The sequence below is a fragment of the Carcharodon carcharias genome, chromosome 13, assembly GCF_017639515.1.
Source record: "Carcharodon carcharias isolate sCarCar2 chromosome 13, sCarCar2.pri, whole genome shotgun sequence".
NCBI classification, from domain to species: Eukaryota; Metazoa; Chordata; class Chondrichthyes; order Lamniformes; family Lamnidae; genus Carcharodon; species Carcharodon carcharias.
The window spans coordinates 122450426-122472570 of NC_054479.1; the positions used below are offsets into that span (position 1 = coordinate 122450426).

The 22145-nt window shown below is 51.5% G+C and overlaps 1 protein-coding gene across 1 annotated transcript in view; it reads right to left on the reverse strand.

Annotated features, from left to right (window-relative positions):
* The window catches only part of LOC121285937 (kielin cysteine rich BMP regulator), a gene marked incomplete at its 5' end in the record, with an annotated part of 176900 nt that overhangs the window by 143770 nt on the left and 10985 nt on the right, over window positions 1-22145 (reverse strand). The window contains 2 exons of the mRNA XM_041202897.1: window positions 18240-18425; window positions 20972-21058. Of these exons, the coding sequence (XP_041058831.1) occupies window positions 18240-18425; window positions 20972-21058 (273 nt within the window). The remainder of the gene's footprint in view (window positions 1-18239; window positions 18426-20971; window positions 21059-22145) is intronic.

The window sequence follows — 22145 nt, forward strand, 5'->3', positions numbered from 1 at the left end:
CAGTGAGAGTCAGTGTTTGTGGAACTGTACCCCAGTGAGAGTCAGTGTTTGTGGAATTGTACCCCAGTGAGAATCAGTGTCCATGGAACTGTACCCCAGGGAGAGTCAGTGTCCATGGAACTGTACCCCAGTGAGAGTCAGTGTCCATGGAACTGTACCTCAGTGAGAGTCAGTGTTCATGGAACTGGATACCAGTGAGAGTCAGTGTTCATGGAACTGTACCCCAGTGAGAGTCACTGTCTGGGAAATTGTACCCCAGTGAGACTTGGTGTTTGTAGAACTGTACCCCAGTAAGAGTCAGTGTTTGTGGAACTGTATCCCAGTGAGAGTCAGTGTTTGTAGAACTGTACCCCAGGGAGAGTCAGTGTCCATGGAACTGTACCCCAGGGAGAGTCAGTGTCAATGGAACTGTACCCCAGTGAGAGTCAGTGTCCATGGAACTGTACCCCAGTGACAGTCAGTGTCCATGGAACTGTACCCCAGTGAGAGTCAGTGCCTGTGGACTGTACCCCAGTGAGAGTCAGTGCCTGTGGAACTGTACCCAGTGAGAGTCAGTATCTGGGGAACTGTACCCCAATGAAAGTCAGTGTTCATGGAACTGTACCCCAGTGAGAGTCAGTGCCTGTGGAACTGTACCCCAGTGAGAGTCAGTGCCTGTGGAACTGTACCCCAGTGAAAGTCAGTGCCTGTGGAACTGTACCCCAGTGAGAGTCAGTGTCCACGGAACTGTACCCCAGTAAGAGTCAGTGTTTGTGGAACTGTACCCCAGTAAGCGTCAGTGTTTGTGGAACTGTACTCCAGTGAGAGTCAGTGTCCAAGGAACTGTACCCAGTGAGAGTTGGTACCTGTGAAACTGTACCCCAGTGAGAGTCACTGTCCTTGGAACTGTACCCCAGTGAGAGAGTCAGTGCCTGTGGAACCGTACCCCAGTGAGAGTCATTGTCTGGGGAACCGTACCCCAGTGAGAGTCAGTGTCTGGGGAACCGTACCCCAGTGAAAGTCAGTGCCTGCGGAACTGTTCCCCAGTAAGAGTTGGTGCCTGTGGAACAATACCTCAGTAAGAGTCAGTGCCTGTGGAGCTGTACCCCAGTGAGAGTCAGTGTTTGTGGAGCTGTATCCCAGTGAGAGTCAGTGCCTGTGGAACTGTACCCCAGTGAGAGTTACTGTCTGGGAACCTGTACCTCAGTGAGACTTGGTGTTTGTAGAACTGTACCCCAGTGAGAGTTGGTGCCTGTGGAACTGCACCCCAGTGAGAGTCACTGTCTGGGGAACTGTACCCCAATGAGAGTCAGTGTCCATGGAACTGTACCCCAGTGAGTCGGTGCTTGTGGAACTGTACCCCAGTGAGAGTCAGTGTTTGTGGAACTGTACCCCAGTGAGAGTCACTGTCTGGGAAACTGTACCCCAGTGAGAGTCAGTGTCTGGGGAACTGTACCCCAGTGAGAGTCAGTGTCCATGGAACTGTACCCCAGTGAGAGTCAGTGTCCATGGAACTGTACCCCAGTGAGAGTCAGTGTCCATGGAACTGTACCCCAGTGAGAGTCAGTGTCCATGGAACTGTACCCCAGTGAGAGTCAGTGTCCATGGAACTGTACCCCAGTGAGAGTCAGTGTCCATGGAACTGTACCCCAGTGAGAGTCAGTGTCCATGGAACTGTACCCCAGTGAGAGTCAGTGTCCATGGAACTGTACCCCAGTGAGAGTCAGTGTCCATGGAACTGTATCCCAGTGAGAGTGAGTGTCTGGGGAACTGTACCCCAGTGAGAGTCAGTGTCTGGGGAACTGTACCCCAGTGAGAGTCAACGTCCACGGAACTGTACCCCAGTAAGAGTCAGTGTTTGTGGAACTGTACCCCAGTAAGCGTCAGTGTTTGTGGAACTGTACCCCAGTGAGAGTCAGTGTCCAAGGAAATGTACCCAGTGAGAGTTGGTACCTGTGAAACTGTACCCCAGTGAGAGTCATTGTCCTTGGAACTGTACCCCAGTGAGAGTCAGTGTCCATGGAACTGTACCCCAGTGAGAGTCAGTGTTCATGGAACTGCACCCTAGTGAGAGTCAGTGTTTGTGGAACTGTATCCCAGTGAGAGTCAGTGTTTGTGGAACTGTACCCCAGTGAGAATCAGTGTCCATGGAACTGTACCCCAGTGAGAGTCAGTGTCCATGGAACTGTACCCCAGTGAGAGTCAGTGTCCATGGAACTGTACCCCAGTGAGAGTCAGTGTCCATGGAACTGTACCCCAGTGAGAGTCAGTGTTCATGGAACTGCACCCTAGTGAGAGTCAGTGTTTGCGGAACTGTACCACAGTGAGAGTCAGTGTCTGTGAAACTGTACCCCAGTGAGAATCAGTGTCTGTGGAACTGTACCCCAGTGAGAGTCAGTGTCTGTGGAACTGTACCCCAGTGAGAGTCAGTATATGGGGAACTGTACCCCAATGAAAGTCAGTGCCTGTGGAACTGTACCCCAGTGAGAGTCAGTTCCTGTGGAACTGTACCCCAGTAAGAGTCAGTGCCTGTGGAACTGTACCCCAGTCAGAGTCAGTGCCTGTGGAACTGGACCCCAGTGAGAGTCAGTTCCTGCGGAACTGGACCCCAGTGAGAGTCAGTTGCTGTGGAACTGTACCCCAGTGAGAGTCGGTACCAGTGAAACTGTACCCCAGTGAGAGTCAGTGTCCATGGAACTGTATCCCAGTGAGAGTCAGTGTTTGTGGAACTGTACCCCAGTGAGAATCAGTGTCCATGGAACTGTACCCCAGTGAGAATCAGTGTCCATGGAACTGTACCCCAGGGAGAGTCAGTGTCCATGGAACTGTACCCCAGGGAGAGTCAGTGTCCATGGAACTGTACCCCAGGGAGAGTCAGTGTCCATGGAACTGTACCTCAGTGAGAGTCAGTGTTCATGGAACTGGATACCAGTGAGAGTCAGTGTTCATGGAACTGTACCCCAGTGAAAGTCACTGTCTGGGAAATTGTACCCCAGTGAGACTTGGTGTTTGTAGAACTGTACCCCAGTAAGAGTCAGTGTTTGTGGAACTGTATCCCAGTGAGAGTCAGTGTTTGTAGAACTGTACCCCAGGGAGAGTCAGTGTCCATGGAACTGTACCCCAGGGAGAGTCAGTGTCCATGGAACTGTACCCCAGGGAGAGTCAGTATCTGGGGAACTGTACCCCAGTGAGAGTCAGTATCGGGGGAACTGTACCCCAGTGAGAGTCAGTGCCTGTGGAACTGTACCCCAGTGAGAGTCAGTGCCTGTGGAACTGTACCCCAGTGAGAGTCAGTGCCTGTGGAACTGTACCCCAGTGAGAGTCAGTGCCTGTGGAACTGTACCCCAGTGAGAGTCAGTGCCTGTGGAACTGTACCCCAGTGAGAGTCAGTGCCTGTGGAACTGTACCCCAGTGAGAGTCAGTGTTTGTGGAACTGTACCCCAGTGAGAGTCAGTGTTTGTGGAACTGTACCCCAGTGAGAGTCACTGTCTGGGAAACTGTACCCCAGTGAGAGTCATTGTCTGGGGAACTGTACCCCAGTGAGAGTCAGTGTCCATGGAACTGTACCCCAGTGAAAGTCAGTGTCCATGGAACTGTACCCCAGTGAGAGTCAGTGTCCATGGAACTGTACCCCAGTGAGAGTCAGTGTCTGTGGAACTGTACCCCAGTGAGAGTCAGTATCTGGGGAACTGTACTCCAGTGAAAGTCAGTGCCTGTGGAACTGTACCCCAGTAAGAGTTAGTCCCTGTGGAACTGTACGCCAGTAAGAGTCAGTGCCTGTGGAACTGTACCCCAGTAAGAGTCAGTGCCTGTGGAACTGTACCCCAGTGAGAGTCGGTACCAGTCAAACTGTACCCCAGTGAGAGTCAGTGTTTGTGGAACTGTATCCCAGTGAGAGTCAGTGTTTGTGGAACTGTACCCCAGTGAGAGTCAGTGTTTGTGGAATTGTACCCCAGTGAGAATCAGTGTCCATGGAACTGTACCCCAGGGAGAGTCAGTGTCCATGGAACTGTACCCCAGTGAGAGTCAGTGTCCATGGAACTGTACCTCAGTGAGAGTCAGTGTTCATGGAACTGGATACCAGTGAGAGTCAGTGTTCATGGAACTGTACCCCAGTGAGAGTCACTGTCTGGGAAATTGTACCCCAGTGAGACTTGGTGTTTGTAGAACTGTACCCCAGTAAGAGTCAGTGTTTGTGGAACTGTATCCCAGTGAGAGTCAGTGTTTGTAGAACTGTACCCCAGGGAGAGTCAGTGTCCATGGAACTGTACCCCAGGGAGAGTCAGTGTCAATGGAACTGTACCCCAGTGAGAGTCAGTGTCCATGGAACTGTACCCCAGTGACAGTCAGTGTCCATGGAACTGTACCCCAGTGAGAGTCAGTGCCTGTGGACTGTACCCCAGTGAGAGTCAGTGCCTGTGGAACTGTACCCAGTGAGAGTCAGTATCTGGGGAACTGTACCCCAATGAAAGTCAGTGTTCATGGAACTGTACCCCAGTGAGAGTCAGTGCCTGTGGAACTGTACCCCAGTGAGAGTCAGTGCCTGTGGAACTGTACCCCAGTGAAAGTCAGTGCCTGTGGAACTGTACCCCAGTGAGAGTCAGTGTCCACGGAACTGTACCCCAGTAAGAGTCAGTGTTTGTGGAACTGTACCCCAGTAAGCGTCAGTGTTTGTGGAACTGTACTCCAGTGAGAGTCAGTGTCCAAGGAACTGTACCCAGTGAGAGTTGGTACCTGTGAAACTGTACCCCAGTGAGAGTCACTGTCCTTGGAACTGTACCCCAGTGAGAGAGTCAGTGCCTGTGGAACCGTACCCCAGTGAGAGTCATTGTCTGGGGAACCGTACCCCAGTGAGAGTCAGTGTCTGGGGAACCGTACCCCAGTGAAAGTCAGTGCCTGCGGAACTGTTCCCCAGTAAGAGTTGGTGCCTGTGGAACAATACCTCAGTAAGAGTCAGTGCCTGTGGAGCTGTACCCCAGTGAGAGTCAGTGTTTGTGGAGCTGTATCCCAGTGAGAGTCAGTGCCTGTGGAACTGTACCCCAGTGAGAGTTACTGTCTGGGAACCTGTACCTCAGTGAGACTTGGTGTTTGTAGAACTGTACCCCAGTGAGAGTTGGTGCCTGTGGAACTGCACCCCAGTGAGAGTCACTGTCTGGGGAACTGTACCCCAATGAGAGTCAGTGTCCATGGAACTGTACCCCAGTGAGTCGGTGCTTGTGGAACTGTACCCCAGTGAGAGTCAGTGTTTGTGGAACTGTACCCCAGTGAGAGTCACTGTCTGGGAAACTGTACCCCAGTGAGAGTCAGTGTCTGGGGAACTGTACCCCAGTGAGAGTCAGTGTCCATGGAACTGTACCCCAGTGAGAGTCAGTGTCCATGGAACTGTACCCCAGTGAGAGTCAGTGTCCATGGAACTGTACCCCAGTGAGAGTCAGTGTCCATGGAACTGTACCCCAGTGAGAGTCAGTGTCCATGGAACTGTACCCCAGTGAGAGTCAGTGTCCATGGAACTGTACCCCAGTGAGAGTCAGTGTCCATGGAACTGTACCCCAGTGAGAGTCAGTGTCCATGGAACTGTACCCCAGTGAGAGTCAGTGTCCATGGAACTGTATCCCAGTGAGAGTGAGTGTCTGGGGAACTGTACCCCAGTGAGAGTCAGTGTCTGGGGAACTGTACCCCAGTGAGAGTCAACGTCCACGGAACTGTACCCCAGTAAGAGTCAGTGTTTGTGGAACTGTACCCCAGTGAGAGTCAGTGTCCAAGGAAATGTACCCAGTGAGAGAGTCAGTGCCTGTGGAACCGTACCCCAGTGAGAGTCATTGTCTGGGGAACCGTACCCCAGTGAGGGTCAGTGTCTGGGGAACCGTACCCCAGTGAAAGTCAGTGCCTGCGGATCTGTCCCCCAGTAAGAGTTGGTGCCTGTGGAACTATACCTCAGTAAGAGTCAATGCCTGTGGAGCTGTACCCCAGTGAGAGTCAGTGTTTGTGGAGCTGTATCCCAGTGAGAGTCAGTGCCTGTGGAACTGTACCCCAGTGAGAGTTACTGTCTGGGAACCTGTATCCCAGTGAGACTTGGTGTTTGTAGAACTGTACCCCAGTGAGAGTCAGTGTTTGTGGAACTGTATCCCAGTGAGAGTCAGTGTTTGTGGAACTGTACCCCAGTGAGAATCAGTGTCCATGGAACTGTACCCCAGTGAGAGTCAGTGTCCATGGAACTGTACCCCAGTGAGAGTCAGTGTCCATGGAACTGTACCCCAGTGAGAGTCAGTGTTCATGGAACTGCACCCCAGTGAGAGTCAGTGTTTGCGGAACTGTACCACAGTGAGAGTCAGTGTCTGTGAAACTGTACCCCAGTGAGAATCAGTGTCTGTGGAACTGTACCCCAGCGAGAGTCAGTGTCTGTGGAACTGTACCCCAGTGAGAGTCAGTATCTGGGGAACTGTACCCCAATGAAAGTCAGTGCCTGTGGAACTGTACCCCAGTGAGAGTCAGTTCCTGTGGAACTGTATCCCAGTAAGAGTCAGTGCCTGTGGAACTGTACCCCAGTAAGAGTCAGTGCCTGTGGAACTGGACCCCCGTGAGAGTCAGTTCCTGCGGAACTGGACCCCAGTGAGAGTCAGTTGCTGTGGAACTGTATCCCAGTGAGAGTCGGTACCAGTGAAACTGTACCCCAGTGAGAGTCAGTGTCCATGGAACTGTATCCCAGTGAGAGTCAGTGTTTGTGGAACTGTACCCCAGTGAGAATCAGTGTCCATGGAACTGTACCCCAGTGAGAATCAGTGTTTGTGGAACTGTATCCCAGTGAGAGTCAGTGTTTGTAGAACTGTACCCCAGGGAGAGTCAGTGTCCATGGAACTGTACCCCAGGGAGAGTCAGTGTCCATGGAACTGTACCCCAGGGAGAGTCAGTATCGGGGGAACTGTACCCCAGTGAGAGTCAGTATCTGGGGAACTGTACCCCAGTGAGAGGCAGTGCCTGCGGAACTGTACCCCAGTGAGAGTCAGTGCCTGTGGAACTGTACCCCAGTGAGAGTCAGTGCCTGTGGAACTGTACCCCAGTGAGAGTCAGTGCCTGTGGAACTGTACCCCAGTGAGAGTCAGTGTTTGTGGAACTGTACCCCAGTGAGAGTCAGTGTTTGTGGAACTGTACCCCAGTGAGAGTCACTGTCTGGGAAACTGTACCCCAGTGAGAGTCATTGTCTGGGGAACTGTACCCCAGTGAGAGTCAGTGTCCATGGAACTGTACCCCAGTGAAAGTCAGTGTCCATGGAACTGTACCCCAGTGAGAGTCAGTGTCCATGGAACTGTACCCCAGTGAGAGTCAGTGTCTGTGGAACTGTACCCCAGTGAGAGTCAGTATCTGGGGAACTGTACTCCAGTGAAAGTCAGTGCCTGTGGAACTGTACCCCAGTAAGAGTTAGTCCCTGTGGAACTGTACGCCAGTAAGAGTCAGTGCCTGTGGAACTGTACCCCAGTAAGAGTCAGTGCCTGTGGAACTGTACCCCAGTGAGAGTCGGTACCAGTCAAACTGTACCCCAGTGAGAGTCAGTGTTTGTGGAACTGTATCCCAGTGAGAGTCAGTGTTTGTGGAACTGTACCCCAGTGAGAGTCAGTGTTTGTGGAATTGTACCCCAGTGAGAATCAGTGTCCATGGAACTGTACCCCAGGGAGAGTCAGTGTCCATGGAACTGTACCCCAGTGAGAGTCAGTGTCCATGGAACTGTACCTCAGTGAGAGTCAGTGTTCATGGAACTGGATACCAGTGAGAGTCAGTGTTCATGGAACTGTACCCCAGTGAGAGTCACTGTCTGGGAAATTGTACCCCAGTGAGACTTGGTGTTTGTAGAACTGTACCCCAGTAAGAGTCAGTGTTTGTGGAACTGTATCCCAGTGAGAGTCAGTGTTTGTAGAACTGTACCCCAGGGAGAGTCAGTGTCCATGGAACTGTACCCCAGGGAGAGTCAGTGTCAATGGAACTGTACCCCAGTGAGAGTCAGTGTCCATGGAACTGTACCCCAGTGACAGTCAGTGTCCATGGAACTGTACCCCAGTGAGAGTCAGTGCCTGTGGACTGTACCCCAGTGAGAGTCAGTGCCTGTGGAACTGTACCCAGTGAGAGTCAGTATCTGGGGAACTGTACCCCAATGAAAGTCAGTGTTCATGGAACTGTACCCCAGTGAGAGTCAGTGCCTGTGGAACTGTACCCCAGTGAGAGTCAGTGCCTGTGGAACTGTACCCCAGTGAAAGTCAGTGCCTGTGGAACTGTACCCCAGTGAGAGTCAGTGTCCACGGAACTGTACCCCAGTAAGAGTCAGTGTTTGTGGAACTGTACCCCAGTAAGCGTCAGTGTTTGTGGAACTGTACTCCAGTGAGAGTCAGTGTCCAAGGAACTGTACCCAGTGAGAGTTGGTACCTGTGAAACTGTACCCCAGTGAGAGTCACTGTCCTTGGAACTGTACCCCAGTGAGAGAGTCAGTGCCTGTGGAACCGTACCCCAGTGAGAGTCATTGTCTGGGGAACCGTACCCCAGTGAGAGTCAGTGTCTGGGGAACCGTACCCCAGTGAAAGTCAGTGCCTGCGGAACTGTTCCCCAGTAAGAGTTGGTGCCTGTGGAACAATACCTCAGTAAGAGTCAGTGCCTGTGGAGCTGTACCCCAGTGAGAGTCAGTGTTTGTGGAGCTGTATCCCAGTGAGAGTCAGTGCCTGTGGAACTGTACCCCAGTGAGAGTTACTGTCTGGGAACCTGTACCTCAGTGAGACTTGGTGTTTGTAGAACTGTACCCCAGTGAGAGTTGGTGCCTGTGGAACTGCACCCCAGTGAGAGTCACTGTCTGGGGAACTGTACCCCAATGAGAGTCAGTGTCCATGGAACTGTACCCCAGTGAGTCGGTGCTTGTGGAACTGTACCCCAGTGAGAGTCAGTGTTTGTGGAACTGTACCCCAGTGAGAGTCACTGTCTGGGAAACTGTACCCCAGTGAGAGTCAGTGTCTGGGGAACTGTACCCCAGTGAGAGTCAGTGTCCATGGAACTGTACCCCAGTGAGAGTCAGTGTCCATGGAACTGTACCCCAGTGAGAGTCAGTGTCCATGGAACTGTACCCCAGTGAGAGTCAGTGTCCATGGAACTGTACCCCAGTGAGAGTCAGTGTCCATGGAACTGTACCCCAGTGAGAGTCAGTGTCCATGGAACTGTACCCCAGTGAGAGTCAGTGTCCATGGAACTGTACCCCAGTGAGAGTCAGTGTCCATGGAACTGTACCCCAGTGAGAGTCAGTGTCCATGGAACTGTATCCCAGTGAGAGTGCAGTGTCTGGGGAACTGTACCCCAGTGAGAGTCAGTGTCTGGGGAACTGTACCCCAGTGAGAGTCAACGTCCACGGAACTGTACCCCAGTAAGAGTCAGTGTTTGTGGAACTGTACCCCAGTAAGCGTCAGTGTTTGTGGAACTGTACCCCAGTGAGAGTCAGTGTCCAAGGAAATGTACCCAGTGAGAGTTGGTACCTGTGAAACTGTACCCCAGTGAGAGTCATTGTCCTTGGAACTGTACCCCAGTGAGAGTCAGTGTCCATGGAACTGTACCCCAGTGAGAGTCAGTGTTCATGGAACTGCACCCTAGTGAGAGTCAGTGTTTGTGGAACTGTATCCCAGTGAGAGTCAGTGTTTGTGGAACTGTACCCCAGTGAGAATCAGTGTCCATGGAACTGTACCCCAGTGAGAGTCAGTGTCCATGGAACTGTACCCCAGTGAGAGTCAGTGTCCATGGAACTGTACCCCAGTGAGAGTCAGTGTCCATGGAACTGTACCCCAGTGAGAGTCAGTGTTCATGGAACTGCACCCTAGTGAGAGTCAGTGTTTGCGGAACTGTACCACAGTGAGAGTCAGTGTCTGTGAAACTGTACCCCAGTGAGAATCAGTGTCTGTGGAACTGTACCCCAGTGAGAGTCAGTGTCTGTGGAACTGTACCCCAGTGAGAGTCAGTATCTGGGGAACTGTACCCCAATGAAAGTCAGTGCCTGTGGAACTGTACCCCAGTGAGAGTCAGTTCCTGTGGAACTGTACCCCAGTAAGAGTCAGTGCCTGTGGAACTGTACCCCAGTCAGAGTCAGTGCCTGTGGAACTGGACCCCAGTGAGAGTCAGTTCCTGCGGAACTGGACCCCAGTGAGAGTCAGTTGCTGTGGAACTGTACCCCAGTGAGAGTCGGTACCAGTGAAACTGTACCCCAGTGAGAGTCAGTGTCCATGGAACTGTATCCCAGTGAGAGTCAGTGTTTGTGGAACTGTACCCCAGTGAGAATCAGTGTCCATGGAACTGTACCCCAGTGAGAATCAGTGTCCATGGAACTGTACCCCAGGGAGAGTCAGTGTCCATGGAACTGTACCCCAGGGAGAGTCAGTGTCCATGGAACTGTACCCCAGGGAGAGTCAGTGTCCATGGAACTGTACCTCAGTGAGAGTCAGTGTTCATGGAACTGGATACCAGTGAGAGTCAGTGTTCATGGAACTGTACCCCAGTGAAAGTCACTGTCTGGGAAATTGTACCCCAGTGAGACTTGGTGTTTGTAGAACTGTACCCCAGTAAGAGTCAGTGTTTGTGGAACTGTATCCCAGTGAGAGTCAGTGTTTGTAGAACTGTACCCCAGGGAGAGTCAGTGTCCATGGAACTGTACCCCAGGGAGAGTCAGTGTCCATGGAACTGTACCCCAGGGAGAGTCAGTATCTGGGGAACTGTACCCCAGTGAGAGTCAGTATCGGGGGAACTGTACCCCAGTGAGAGTCAGTGCCTGTGGAACTGTACCCCAGTGAGAGTCAGTGCCTGTGGAACTGTACCCCAGTGAGAGTCAGTGCCTGTGGAACTGTACCCCAGTGAGAGTCAGTGCCTGTGGAACTGTACCCCAGTGAGAGTCAGTGCCTGTGGAACTGTACCCCAGTGAGAGTCAGTGCCTGTGGAACTGTACCCCAGTGAGAGTCAGTGTTTGTGGAACTGTACCCCAGTGAGAGTCAGTGTTTGTGGAACTGTACCCCAGTGAGAGTCACTGTCTGGGAAACTGTACCCCAGTGAGAGTCATTGTCTGGGGAACTGTACCCCAGTGAGAGTCAGTGTCCATGGAACTGTACCCCAGTGAAAGTCAGTGTCCATGGAACTGTACCCCAGTGAGAGTCAGTGTCCATGGAACTGTACCCCAGTGAGAGTCAGTGTCTGTGGAACTGTACCCCAGTGAGAGTCAGTATCTGGGGAACTGTACTCCAGTGAAAGTCAGTGCCTGTGGAACTGTACCCCAGTAAGAGTTAGTCCCTGTGGAACTGTACGCCAGTAAGAGTCAGTGCCTGTGGAACTGTACCCCAGTAAGAGTCAGTGCCTGTGGAACTGTACCCCAGTGAGAGTCGGTACCAGTCAAACTGTACCCCAGTGAGAGTCAGTGTTTGTGGAACTGTATCCCAGTGAGAGTCAGTGTTTGTGGAACTGTACCCCAGTGAGAGTCAGTGTTTGTGGAATTGTACCCCAGTGAGAATCAGTGTCCATGGAACTGTACCCCAGGGAGAGTCAGTGTCCATGGAACTGTACCCCAGTGAGAGTCAGTGTCCATGGAACTGTACCTCAGTGAGAGTCAGTGTTCATGGAACTGGATACCAGTGAGAGTCAGTGTTCATGGAACTGTACCCCAGTGAGAGTCACTGTCTGGGAAATTGTACCCCAGTGAGACTTGGTGTTTGTAGAACTGTACCCCAGTAAGAGTCAGTGTTTGTGGAACTGTATCCCAGTGAGAGTCAGTGTTTGTAGAACTGTACCCCAGGGAGAGTCAGTGTCCATGGAACTGTACCCCAGGGAGAGTCAGTGTCAATGGAACTGTACCCCAGTGAGAGTCAGTGTCCATGGAACTGTACCCCAGTGACAGTCAGTGTCCATGGAACTGTACCCCAGTGAGAGTCAGTGCCTGTGGACTGTACCCCAGTGAGAGTCAGTGCCTGTGGAACTGTACCCAGTGAGAGTCAGTATCTGGGGAACTGTACCCCAATGAAAGTCAGTGTTCATGGAACTGTACCCCAGTGAGAGTCAGTGCCTGTGGAACTGTACCCCAGTGAGAGTCAGTGCCTGTGGAACTGTACCCCAGTGAAAGTCAGTGCCTGTGGAACTGTACCCCAGTGAGAGTCAGTGTCCACGGAACTGTACCCCAGTAAGAGTCAGTGTTTGTGGAACTGTACCCCAGTAAGCGTCAGTGTTTGTGGAACTGTACTCCAGTGAGAGTCAGTGTCCAAGGAACTGTACCCAGTGAGAGTTGGTACCTGTGAAACTGTACCCCAGTGAGAGTCACTGTCCTTGGAACTGTACCCCAGTGAGAGAGTCAGTGCCTGTGGAACCGTACCCCAGTGAGAGTCATTGTCTGGGGAACCGTACCCCAGTGAGAGTCAGTGTCTGGGGAACCGTACCCCAGTGAAAGTCAGTGCCTGCGGAACTGTTCCCCAGTAAGAGTTGGTGCCTGTGGAACAATACCTCAGTAAGAGTCAGTGCCTGTGGAGCTGTACCCCAGTGAGAGTCAGTGTTTGTGGAGCTGTATCCCAGTGAGAGTCAGTGCCTGTGGAACTGTACCCCAGTGAGAGTTACTGTCTGGGAACCTGTACCTCAGTGAGACTTGGTGTTTGTAGAACTGTACCCCAGTGAGAGTTGGTGCCTGTGGAACTGCACCCCAGTGAGAGTCACTGTCTGGGGAACTGTACCCCAATGAGAGTCAGTGTCCATGGAACTGTACCCCAGTGAGTCGGTGCTTGTGGAACTGTACCCCAGTGAGAGTCAGTGTTTGTGGAACTGTACCCCAGTGAGAGTCACTGTCTGGGAAACTGTACCCCAGTGAGAGTCAGTGTCTGGGGAACTGTACCCCAGTGAGAGTCAGTGTCCATGGAACTGTACCCCAGTGAGAGTCAGTGTCCATGGAACTGTACCCCAGTGAGAGTCAGTGTCCATGGAACTGTACCCCAGTGAGAGTCAGTGTCCATGGAACTGTACCCCAGTGAGAGTCAGTGTCCATGGAACTGTACCCCAGTGAGAGTCAGTGTCCATGGAACTGTACCCCAGTGAGAGTCAGTGTCCATGGAACTGTACCCCAGTGAGAGTCAGTGTCCATGGAACTGTACCCCAGTGAGAGTCAGTGTCCATGGAACTGTATCCCAGTGAGAGTGAGTGTCTGGGGAACTGTACCCCAGTGAGAGTCAGTGTCTGGGGAACTGTACCCCAGTGAGAGTCAACGTCCACGGAACTGTACCCCAGTAAGAGTCAGTGTTTGTGGAACTGTACCCCAGTGAGAGTCAGTGTCCAAGGAAATGTACCCAGTGAGAGAGTCAGTGCCTGTGGAACCGTACCCCAGTGAGAGTCATTGTCTGGGGAACCGTACCCCAGTGAGGGTCAGTGTCTGGGGAACCGTACCCCAGTGAAAGTCAGTGCCTGCGGATCTGTCCCCCAGTAAGAGTTGGTGCCTGTGGAACTATACCTCAGTAAGAGTCAATGCCTGTGGAGCTGTACCCCAGTGAGAGTCAGTGTTTGTGGAGCTGTATCCCAGTGAGAGTCAGTGCCTGTGGAACTGTACCCCAGTGAGAGTTACTGTCTGGGAACCTGTATCCCAGTGAGACTTGGTGTTTGTAGAACTGTACCCCAGTGAGAGTCAGTGTTTGTGGAACTGTATCCCAGTGAGAGTCAGTGTTTGTGGAACTGTACCCCAGTGAGAATCAGTGTCCATGGAACTGTACCCCAGTGAGAGTCAGTGTCCATGGAACTGTACCCCAGTGAGAGTCAGTGTCCATGGAACTGTACCCCAGTGAGAGTCAGTGTTCATGGAACTGCACCCTAGTGAGAGTCAGTGTTTGCGGAACTGTACCACAGTGAGAGTCAGTGTCTGTGAAACTGTACCCCAGTGAGAATCAGTGTCTGTGGAACTGTACCCCAGCGAGAGTCAGTGTCTGTGGAACTGTACCCCAGTGAGAGTCAGTATCTGGGGAACTGTACCCCAATGAAAGTCAGTGCCTGTGGAACTGTACCCCAGTGAGAGTCAGTTCCTGTGGAACTGTATCCCAGTAAGAGTCAGTGCCTGTGGAACTGTACCCCAGTAAGAGTCAGTGCCTGTGGAACTGGACCCCAGTGAGAGTCAGTTCCTGCGGAACTGGACCCCAGTGAGAGTCAGTTGCTGTGGAACTGTATCCCAGTGAGAGTCGGTACCAGTGAAACTGTACCCCAGTGAGAGTCAGTGTCCATGGAACTGTATCCCAGTGAGAGTCAGTGTTTGTGGAACTGTACCCCAGTGAGAATCAGTGTCCATGGAACTGTACCCCAGTGAGAATCAGTGTTTGTGGAACTGTATCCCAGTGAGAGTCAGTGTTTGTAGAACTGTACCCCAGGGAGAGTCAGTGTCCATGGAACTGTACCCCAGGGAGAGTCAGTGTCCATGGAACTGTACCCCAGGGAGAGTCAGTATCTGGGGAACTGTACCCCAGTGAGAGTCAGTATCTGGGGAACTGTACCCCAGTGAGAGGCAGTGCCTGCGGAACTGTACCCCAGTGAGAGTCAGTGCCTGTGGAACTGTACCCCAGTGAGAGTCAGTGCCTGTGGAACTGTACCCCAGTGAGAGTCAGTGCCTGTGGAACTGTACCCAGTGAGAGTCAGTATCTGGGGAACTGTACCCCAATGAAAGTCAGTGCCCATGGAACTGTACCCCAGTGAGAGTCAGTGCCTGTGGAACTGTACCCCAGTGAGAGTCAGTGCCTGTGGAACTGTACCCCAGTGAGAGTCAGTGCCTGTGGAACTGTACCCCAGTGAGAGTCAGTGCCTGTGGAACTGTACCCCAGTGAGAGTCAGTGCCTGTGGAACTGTACCCCAGTGAGAGTCAGTATCTGGGGAACTGTACCCCAGTGAGAGTCAGTATCTGGGGAACTGTACCCCAATGAAAGTCAGTGCCTGTGGAACTGTACCCCAGTAAGAGTTAGTGCCTGTGGAACTGTACCCTAGTAAGAGTCAGTGCCTGTGGAACTGTACCCCAGTAAGTGTCAGTGCCTGTGGAACTGTACCCCAGTAAGAGTCAGTGCCTGTGGAACTGTACCCCAGTAAGAGTCAGTGCCTGTGGAACTGTACCCCAGTAAGAGTCAGTGTTTGTGGAACTGTATCCCAGTGAGAGTCAGTGTTTGTGGAACTGTACCCCAGGGAGAATTAGTGTCCATGGAACTGTACCCCAGGGAGAGTCAGTGTCCATGGAACTGTACCCCAGGGAGAGTCAGTGTCCATGGAACTGTACCCCAGGGAGAGTGAGTGCCTGTGGAACTGTACCCCAGTGAGAGTCAGTGCCTGTGGAACTGTACCCCAGTGAGAGTCAGTATCTGGGGAACTGTACGCCAATGAAAGTCAGTGTCCATGGAACTGTACCCCAGTGAGAGTCAGTGCCTGTGGAACTGTACCCCAGTGAGAGTCAGTGCCTGTGGACCTGTACCCCAGTGATAGTCAGTGCCTGTGGAACTGAACCCCAGTGAGTGTCAGTGCCTGTGGAACTGTACCCCAGTGAGAATCAGTATCTGGGGAACTGTACCCCAATGAAAGTCAGTGCCTGTGGAACTGTACCCCAGTAAGAGTTAGTGCCTGTGGAACTGTACCCCAGTAACTGTCAGTGCCTGTGGAACTGTACCCCAGTAAGAGTCAGTGCCTGTGGAACTGTACCCCAGTGAGAGTCAGTGCCTGTGGAACTGGACCCCAGTGAGAGTCAGTTCCTGCGGAACTGGACCCCAGTGAGAGTCAGTTCCTGCGGAACTGGACCCCAGTGAGAGTCAGTTCCTGCGGAACTGGACCCCAGTGAGAGTCAGTTCCTGCGGAACTGGACCCCAGTGAGAGTCAGTTCCTGCGGAACTGGACCCCAGTGAGAGTCAGTTCCTGCGGAACTGGACCCCAGTGAGGGTCAGTTCCTGCGGAACTGGACCCCAGTGAGAGTCAGTTCCAGTGGAACTGGATCCCAGTGAGAGTCGGTGCCAGTGAAACTGGACCCCAGTGAGAGTGAATGTTTGTGGAGCTGGACCCCAGTGAGAATCACTGCCTGTGGAACTGTAACCCAGTGAGTCAGTGTCTGTGGAATTGTATCCCAGTGAGAGTGCAGGGACTAAATTCGGGTGGGGTATTATGATGAGTGGTTAACCTCTGCCAGTTGCCTGCAATGCAAGAAACATGCGAACTTCACGCTGCCTGATGTTTTATATGATTTCAATGTCCAGCACTAACTGCCCTGTTGAGTGGCTGAATACCTGAGTGTAGGGCCCACACTGAGTAGCTAGTACCTGTTAAATCTGGCCTGCACCTCTTAACAGTGAGGTGCACTGTGGATGCAGTCGACACTGGAAGTCTTTGTGAGCTGACTCGCATCTAGGAAAGAGAGGAATGGCACAACATGGGAGAGAATGGGCTGCAAGGTTTCCCAATGCTGAACTAGAGGCCTTGGAGTAAGAGTTGCAAAGGAGGAGAGCTGTCTTATATCTAGAGAGGCTGGTGGCACTCCAGACACAGGCTCAGAAGGCAGTAGGAGCACATAACCATGGAAGTTAATGCCAGGAGTCGAGTCCTAAGGACATCGATGGGGAACCTCAAGAAGTTCAATGACTTCATAGCCTAAGATCGGTGAATGCACCTTTAAATATTGTATCACACCAACTGCACCAATAGTCACTGCTTAATTCATCACACCCCCATCACTCACCTGCCAACATTCTCTATCAGTTGGGGCTCATTCCTCATATTCAAATATTACACCACAGCCTCACATACTTAAAACTGTTGTAAATCTCACACCCACATCTCACAACTTGCACACACTGCCAACTATTCAACCATGACAACAATATCATCCATCCACATTGCACCATAGTCACTGCCACACTTCCCTTCCTCCTGCACAAGCGGGGACAGAAGGAGCTCACCACAGGGGGACAGGTGCTTCTGCCTATTCTGGCCCCTGGTAGTGAAGGTGGTGCTGATCATTATTAGGATGCCCATTACTGAGGGCATTGCCAGTGGCAGTGCTGAAACCAAGGATGACCATATCCTCATACCTAGCTACCCTTCTCAAATCCCCCATCCACACTCTCTTCTGACCTACAAGCTGCTGATGTGTAAGCATGCATCTCTTACTTTCCCTCTCATCTTTTACCACAGTCTTACCCTTGTGGCTTTCACCTTTCAGGCAGTGCAGAAACAGCAAGAAGAGAATGATGATGAAGATACAGAAGATTTCACACTTCCAGCCATCAGCTTAGCTATTGACACTGCATCTCTACTCGATCACCGCAGCACAGACCTGCTGGGATGCAAAGGCTACAGCCGAAGCCATCCTGTGCAGAGGTCCCCTTCCGCAATGGTGGCCTGACAGCTGTGGCCATGAGCCATTTTTAATTTTACTCCAAGACTGCAGAGGGCGCCCTCATTTTAAGGCACCCTCATAGTCCCCTACCTGCCTCAGCAGCGCCCACCTCTCCAAGCGGGGCCGCCGACTGGACATCACTGCAAGCCTCTCATTGGGCCTCCAGCATCCCATGTCAGCCCATCATCCCTAATTTGACAGGCTCCCAGAGGTGGCTTCTTAATTGGCCACCTTTGGGAAAATTGCAAGTGGATTCCTGCCCACGACCATTTCTGACCCAGAATGGAGGCTACGGTGGAGGGCACGACCCATCCAAGAAAATTCAGCTGGTTAACCTCATTTCTATCTCCACAGATGCTGCCAGACTTGGAGTATTTTCAGCATGTGCAGTATTTTAGTTCTTGTGTAGAGAGCATCAACAGTTATAGGATTGAACGATGGTGAGAAGAAATCAACCAGCAACTCTCCTGGAAGGAGTTGATAAACCTTATAAATAGTGTTGCTGAGGTGAGCCTTCCTTCTGCTGAACACGTGTCCAGTTGTGTGAATTTGAGAGAGAGGGTGTTAGCTCGAGCCAGAGCTTCAAAATGGAAACACTGGTATCAAATTAGCATTGTACTCTGATCAGCATCATGAATGGCCTACTCTGCGAATTCCATGCAGCTGTTCACTGTGCCCGTATTAATGCCTTCACAAAATGACGTTTGGTGTAACTCAACACACAAGTGTCTGCACATGCATGCTGTGGATGCCATTTTGGACACCAAACAGCATCCAGGGCATCTAAGCGGCAGGAGCGACTGCTCTGGATTGCACACCATTAGTGTCTGTGGAACTGCACCTCAGTGAGAATCTGGGTTGGGATTTCTCAGTCTCAGCTTTCACCTACCTGAGCTTTGAGCATGTCCAGCATTGTGCTGAGTGAGGTCACCATCTCCTCCAGCTTTTCCAAACGTTGCCCTGGGCTTCTGGATGGTAGATTGTGGCTCAGCAGGGAATCCTCAGCATCACTCTGCTGTTGCTGGTAGTGGCTGTCAGACAAGGGCAATGGACGTGGGGAGACATCCTCACTGAACTGAAGTCCCTCGTCCGAATCAGAATATCGCTCCTCAGCCAAGGAATACGGCAAAGGTAGGGAATCTGGGAAAGGGACAGAAAATTGCCTTCATTCTGATGGATAAAAATTCAATTAACAAATTGAACAGCACATATCACCCCAGCCTGAAGGATGGTTCACCAGGATAAGGGTCACTCACTGTGTAACTGTAAAGAGTCACTGTTTATTCAGGCTAACGGTTACTCACTGTGTAACTGTAAAGAGTCACTGTTTATTCAGGCTAACGGTTACTCACTGTGTAACTGTAGAGTCACTGTTTATTCAGGGTAAGGGTCACTCACTGTGTAACTGTAGAGTCACTGTTTATTCAGGGTAAGGGTCACTCACTGTGTAACTGTAAAGAGTCACTATATATTTAGGGTAAGGGTCATTCATTGTAACTGTATCGAGTCATTGTTTAATTCAGGGTAAGGATCAGTCACTGTGTAACTGTATAGAGTCACTGTTTATTCAGGGTAAGGGTCACTCACTGTGTAACTGTCATTATTCAGGCTCAGAATCACACACCAATTGTACAGAGCAGCTGTTAATTCAGCAGGATGTAACTGGAGTATTAGTTTTAGCATGTGCTTGTACAGTATGTTGAACTCACTGTTGGTTATAAAACAGTGCCACACCTATCTGCAGGCCCAGCACTCTCAGTGGGGCCCCCAGGAGTGCCTGGAATTCCTCTCTAACCAAGAAAATGCAGGCTGTGTGACTGGACTCCATACATTCCCCATGTTGGGTGGTCTGATGCATATCTTACGTTGCAATTAGTAGAAACCAGGGTAGAAGATTTCAAAAGATTGTTCTCCCCATCAAGAGGATTGCTCACTTCAGCAGAGACATCAGCCACTCATGCAGCATCAGACTGACAGAATTCCTTTGTCTCTAACCTTCTCTGTACCTGTGCTGGCAGTGTGACGGGACAATATAGAGGGAGCTTTATTCTGTCTCCAACCCATGCTGTACCTGGCCTGGGAGTGTGCTGGAACAGAGTAAAGGGAGCCTATGGCTTGGGGAATGACCTTACTCTGCATTTCAGTTCATGGGCAGATAGAAAATTGAATGCAAGTAAAAGTTGGAGAAACCATATTTTCCATTGCCCACACCCAAAGCCCCAATGGGGCTGCTCAGAGACGACAGTAGTTGAAAGGAGGGTTTAGGTCACACCATATTAGATTCAGTGTTCTAGGTCCAGCTGTGTCTCTTGTAACAGGCTGCATATGGCCCTTAATCGAGTAGAGGATTTCATAACTCACACCAATTCCTATAATATTTTATAATGTCTGCCTTGGGGTAGATGTGGTATAGTGGTAATGTTAATGGATTTGTAATCAGAGGTCAGGCTAATGTTCTGGGAACAATGGTTCAAACCCCACCATGGCATCTGGTGGAATTTAAATTCAATTAATAAAATCTGTAATTGAAAAGCTAGCCCCAGAATGGTGACCATGAAACTATTGTCAATTATTGTAAAACCCACCTGGTTCATAATGTCCCTTAAGGAAATCTACCATCTTTACTCGATCTGGCTTACATGTGACTCAGACCTAGAGCAATGTGGTTGACTCTTAACTGCCCTCTGAAATGGTGTGGCAAACCACTCAGTTCAAGGGCAATTATGGATGGCAACAAATGCTGGCCTTGCTGGGGATGTATATAAATCATGAAAGAATAAAAAAATCTAAGACAGCCTGCTGTTCACATGAACTCTGATCACAGAACATTTATCTTTCTGTGGTGTGTTTATTGTAATTGCGAGTTCCAGACTACAGATCCGTGCGCGCGCGCTCTCACCCTCCTCTCCCCCAGCGCGCGCGCTCTCACCCTCCTCTCCCCCCGCGTGCGCGCTCTCACCCTCCTCTCCCCCCGCGTGCGCGCTCTCACCCTCCTCCCCCCCCGCGCGCGCGCTCTCACCCTCCTCTCCCCCCGCGCGCGCGCTCTCACCCTCCTCTCCCCCCGCGCGCGCGCTCTCACCCTCCTCTCCCCCCGCGCGCGCGCTCTCACCCTCCTCTCCCCCCGCGCGCTCTCCCCCTCCTCTCCCCCCGCGCGCGCGCTCTCCCCCTCCTCTCCCCCCGCGCGCGCGCTCTCCCCCTCCTCTCCTCCCGCGCGCGCTCACCCCCTCCTCTCCTCCCGTGCGCGCTCACCCCCTCCTCTCCTCCCGCGCGCGCTCACCCCCTCCTCTCCTCCCGCGCGCGCTCACCCCCTCCTCTCCTCCCGCGCGCGCTCACCCCCTCCTCTCCTCCCGCGCGCGCTCACCCCCTCCTCTCCTCCCGCGCGCGCTCACCCCCTCCTCTCCTCCCGCGCGTGCTCACCCCCTCCTCTCCTCCCGCGTGCGCTCACCCCCTCCTCTCCTCCCGCGTGCGCTCACCCCCTCCTCTCTTCCCGCGCACGCTCACCCCCTCCTCTCCTCCCGCGCTCGCTCACCCCCTCCTCGCATCACATGCTTTCACCCCGCCCTCTTTCCATATGACCCACTGTACCCCAGCACCTGAGCCACATGTGTGTAAGGGACAGACAGTCTTCTCCTCACCTGGTAGATTGTCACAATGCCATGGGCGGCGAAGGAATCCACTGGGGGAGATTTCTGCTGTTTGCCAGTAACCCTAAAGTGAAAAGAGATTCTTAGTCTGGCAGTAATCCTGGACTGAAGTGAGAGTTAGAATTCAAATGCTTTATTGAGTTAGCATTGACTGCGTTTTCTGGGACAGCGTTCCACTCATCTATCACCCTCTGCCTAAAGAAATGATCTCTAACTTCTCTTAGGATAGCTTGGCTCTGATTTTAAGTTAAGGTTATGTCCCCTTGTCTGAGACTCTTAATCAGTGGAAAAACTCTTCTACCATTTACTTGATCATTTACTTTCAAAATCCTAAAAACCTCAATTAAATCAGCCTTTGATATTCCAGAGAAAATAAGACTAGTTTATGTAAACTATCCTGGTAGTCTAACCCTAGATGCCCTGGTAATATTCTGACGAATCTATGCTGCATTCCTTCCAAGGTCAATATGTCCCGTCTAAACTGTGGTGTCCAGAACTATAAACAGTACTCCCAATGTGGTCTAACCTGGACTTTGAAAAATTGTAGCAAAATTTCCTCTCCTATATATTCTAGCCCACTGGTTATAAAGGCTGACATTCCATTAGCCTTTTCATTTATTTTGTGCAGCTGACTGTGACGTTTTAGTGATCCGTGTACATGGATCTCTAAATCTCTCTCTCTCTGCACCGGTACTGCTCCTAGCATTTCAATATGAGAATTACTCAGGTCTATCCTTTGGTGCAAAATGCACTGCCCTTACACTGACCAACTTTGAAATACATCTGCTACAGTTTTGCTTACTTACTTAATCCATTGACGTTTCTTTGTAATTTTATGCACCCGTCCACAGTACTAACAATGCTATCAATTCTTGTGTTATTGGTGAGATTGGATGGATGGCTGACTATTGTGTGAACTGAGTCATAGTGACTAGATCCTTGTGGGAAATCACGAGTCACTTCATTCCAATTCACGCACATATTCATTATGCCTACTCTCTGTTTTCTATCACCTAATCAATCTCCTAGCCAGGTCAAACATTTGTCTTTAATTCCATGAGCTATCATTTTAGCTAACAGTGGAACCTTATTGAATGCTTTCCGAAAGTCCCAATAAACTGCATCCATAGACACTCCTCTGTCTACTATTT